This window comes from Montipora capricornis, unplaced genomic scaffold (assembly GCF_036669925.1).
Source record: "Montipora capricornis isolate CH-2021 unplaced genomic scaffold, ASM3666992v2 scaffold_180, whole genome shotgun sequence".
Classification (NCBI taxonomy): domain Eukaryota; kingdom Metazoa; phylum Cnidaria; class Anthozoa; order Scleractinia; family Acroporidae; genus Montipora; species Montipora capricornis.
This window is the reverse complement of record NW_027179940.1, coordinates 1-4,004: the sequence shown is the minus strand read 5'-3', so window position 1 is coordinate 4,004 and position 4,004 is coordinate 1. Positions and strand designations below refer to the sequence as shown.

Below are 4,004 nucleotides of genomic sequence, written 5' to 3'. Positions count from 1 at the left end.
AACCATGCTCTTTATGTGTCATGGCCATGCGAGTGAAGAATAAAGTTTACTAGTCGTGCTTTAGATTCAATGTGTGTGATTCGTAGGCCATCGCGTACGCAATCTTTTACAGCCCAAAGAGGAAAATATGACCTTATGAGATGGCCAAAGTAAACCTCCAGGATGTTTTTGCAAAACATGGAGTCTACATATCTGAAACACTATAAATTTAGACTGGCACCCTTTGCCGGATTTATCGGACAGCCCTAAAACTTTGACACGGTCTTTATTTATTCCCATTCTAATAATAATGAGTTTATTATCTGATCTTGGCTATAAAAAATACATCAAATTTACAATTAAAAGTAGCTAACTATATAAACTATTATACAATGTAAGTCTTGTCTTGCTCTGAATTAAAGGGTTAATAAACGCTGTTCATAACTCTATTCTACTTTATGAAGTCTTTCGCTGCGCTGAATGAATGAGTCTAGGCACTCCCACTCGTTGAGCTCGGAGGGAGTACGAATGCGTTGTTTCGTTAATGAACCTCTTGCATGAGTGATCGTTTGCCTTCAACAAGCTGATAAATGCCTGCACTGTGTGTTTGTCCTTTATTTCATCAAGAGGCTCTAAAGAGTCTGTAGAGAGGCCAAGGATGTCCATTAGCGATTTTTAATCCGTTGCAATTATTAGCCCAAGTATTGGGAAGATCACCCCAAATGGAGGAAGACGTGGATGTGTCTTGGTGATGTATGTAGGTAATCCCACTTCAGTAGGCAGGTTAGCTTTAGTTACGATACACGCGTAAAGTAGAGCCGCTTCTTTGCTCAAGCTACAACATCATCGATATGAGCATCCCAATTTAAGTCCCTTGAACATGTACTCCCAGTAAATTAAAAACCACTACTCTCTCTATTACCTCGTTTCCGATACTAATAATACTAGGAGCTTAAGATAGCTTAGTTTTTCGAAAACGAATCCACAGTTCTTTGGTCTTTTTAACATTAATTTCCATTTGGTTCAGGCCAGCCCATGCCACCAAATTACCCATGATCTCTTGCATATGGCTGTGCCTGTAAGAGGGCACCAGCTCATACTGGGTTCAATCATCAGCGTACTTACAGGTACTAATCATAGCTTCCGGGGCACAACAGTCATCAATGGCGTTGACAAACACATCGAACAGTGTCGGTGAGATAACCGCGCCCCGAGGAATCCCAGCTATTACCTCCCCGATTCTATTCTTCGCAACTTGGGCAAGAACAGAGATTTGTGTAAAGTCATTGTTGACATGAATTGGGTTGATCACTTTGGGAACTGGACTTATCAGCGTATGCATTCTTGTATGTTGTTGGGAACTTGTATACTGGCGCATATAATAATCATGGAGTACCGGCGCCAACTGTCCAATTAACGTTTTCAGGAGCCATGCCGGTACTTCATCACAGCCTCTAGCCCTTCGTGCCATTACTTGACCAATACTAGGGGTAGGGGGTGATCTATCTTGAAGTCTGTCCGACACTTCTGAAGGTAGCAAAGCCGTTGACTCTCTGTTTTCCCAAGGTGCAGTACAGGCTTGTAACAGTTTATCCCCAACCTCATTCAGCTCATCTGGAATTGGAGCTGTGCTGTGTTTCCCCGAACCACGAAGCGCGTAAATAGACTTGAACCATTTGCGTGGGTTAAAAACGCGAAGTTCACTCTCCTTAGTCTCGCAAAAACCTGGGCTTTGCAATTTTAAGGAGATTCGCGACTTTATCTTTCAAATGCTGGTACCTTTCCATATCATCTTTAGAGTATACTTTTTGTCTGACACGACTTTGATCTTTGATAAAAGAGGTCATCCATTCCTTGCCGCGTGGTTCCATACACACGCGTTTAAGGGGAGTATAGGTGTTTAGGGCGTCGCTTAAAATATCATTATCAATATACGCGGCCAAATAGAAAATCGGCCTCTTCAAAACGCACGCTTAGCGGTCCGCAAAAGACTGACAGCGGGCTGCTAATGCATTATCAGCCCTACAGCTGATTGGTTCTTGCTTCATCATCCGATGGATTTTAACCAATTAGAGTAAGCCTAGTGTTGACGAGGGAAAACCATTCATTTGCGAAACTCCGGTTTTGAACTGCAGTTTTTTCAGTCGTCGAATCGTCGCCGAGCTAAAAATGAAGTGATGGAAGAAATTAGCAGTCAAAACTCAGATTTGGGGCTAGAGGATTTGGACAAATTAGAAGCAAAACGTCAGGCGGAAAATACAAAGAGAGTCACTTCGTGGGGGATCAAAAAATTCGAGAAATGGTGCGACAAACGAAAGCTAAAAGTTGACTTCAATTGTGTAACACCGGTTGAGCTAAAGGAATTACTGCGGAAATTCTACGCTGAAGTTAAATCGGAAAAAGGCCAACCGCTAACACCAGTTACTCTAACTGGTATTCGAGCTGGAATCCATCGACAATTGACTTCAGCTCCGATAAGCTGGAGTATGAACATTATGCAAGACACCGAATTTCTTTCAGCGAACAAAATGTTTGATGCCAAGTGCAAGCTGTATGCAAAAGAGATGAATCCTAAACCCACACATAAATCTTCGCTAGCAGCTGGAGATATGCTGAGGCTTCGTGGTTACTTTTCTGTAGGTCTTGACTCAAATAATTCTTGGGCAGATCCCGAGCGACTTCTACAGTTTGTGTGGTTTTCACTTTGTTTTCATTTTGGTCGCCGCGGAACAGAAGGCTGGTGAGAGATCTCTAAGCCATCATTCGGAATAAAAACAGACGACTCTGGAGCCCGATAAGTGACAGAAATAGAGACAGAACAAACAAAGAACTACCAAGGAGGGTAGAAGCAAAAGGACCAAGCTTATTCTGATGTACGTATGTAAGAGAACTCGACGCCGCTTGATCCGGTGGGTTCATTCGAATTCTACATTAGTCGTCTTCATCCAAGTCGCCAGGCTCTCTTTCAGACCCCTTACCACCACTTCAAGAAAGAACTATTGCTAAACTCATGGAAAACATTTCTTCAAAAGCTGAGTTGTCAGGGAGATACACGAATCATTGCATTCGGGCCTCAACGATAACAGCTTTATATCAACATGGAGTCGATGCTAAACAGATTTGTGCGATAACGAAGCACAAAGATGAGAGGAGCTTGACTCACTATATTTCTCAAACTACCAGTGAACAAAAACGGCAATGCTCCAGGCTTTGCAAGAAGCGTTTTATGGACATCCGCCCACACAAACCTCTCAAGACTCACGTTCGTCAACACATTCCGAAGGCGAAAATACCGGCAGTACTAGAAAAGTCACTTCACTTTCGCAAACGCTGCAGAATCATTTTCTCTCTTTAGCCCAGCCATATCCAAACTGCACTCAGCACATCAGATCGGAACTATGAACGTCTATCATGGGGCAGGCCCTTCTCAACCTACTGATCACTCCGATTGCAAACCTGCCAAGCGCCGTCGGATAATTATCGAAAGTGACAGTGATTAGAACTGAGTTTCCGTCAACTTTGTGATGATTCTGTTACCAGCATAGACATTTTAAGGTTAACTTGTGATATGCCTATTATTTATAGACGATTTAAATAAGTTCACTGGACTGAGTTGATTCTTTAATAGCTTGTTCATCAACACTTACATGATGATTTGAAGTGACTTTGAATTCGTTATTCACTTAGCTTGTATTATTAAAACTCGCATTCTTGATATCATTGGCCTGTTTATTGACAATAATGATAAGTACGCAGGCGCAAAATAAACAATATTACCTCAAAAAGTCATGTTATTCCATTATTACGTGCCTCGACTTTATCGTCTACATCCCTCCACTTGGTGGACAGACTCCCAATTCTCGATATTCAGCTTTAGCCCAAGAGCTCTGATGTTATCAACCTTGAGATTCCCAGTAGTTTTCACAATCAATTTGCCAGTAGCTTGATGCTTCAGTGGTGCGTAAACAATGCATTGATGATCTGAGCGTCCCAGAGGAGGCAAATGTTGGGCCTAGCCGTATAAA

The 4,004-nt window shown here is 42.3% G+C and overlaps 1 protein-coding gene across 1 annotated transcript; it reads left to right on the top strand.

Annotated features, from left to right (window-relative positions):
- Nucleotides 1-2,156: 2,156 nt before the first annotated feature.
- On the top strand, nucleotides 2,157-2,719 carry LOC138034781 (uncharacterized; the record flags this gene model as incomplete). Its single annotated transcript, XM_068881890.1, has 1 exon — nucleotides 2,157-2,719. A coding segment is annotated over exon 1 (563 nt), but the record flags the coding sequence as incomplete, so codon positions are not given.
- Nucleotides 2,720-4,004: the final 1,285 nt, after the last annotated feature.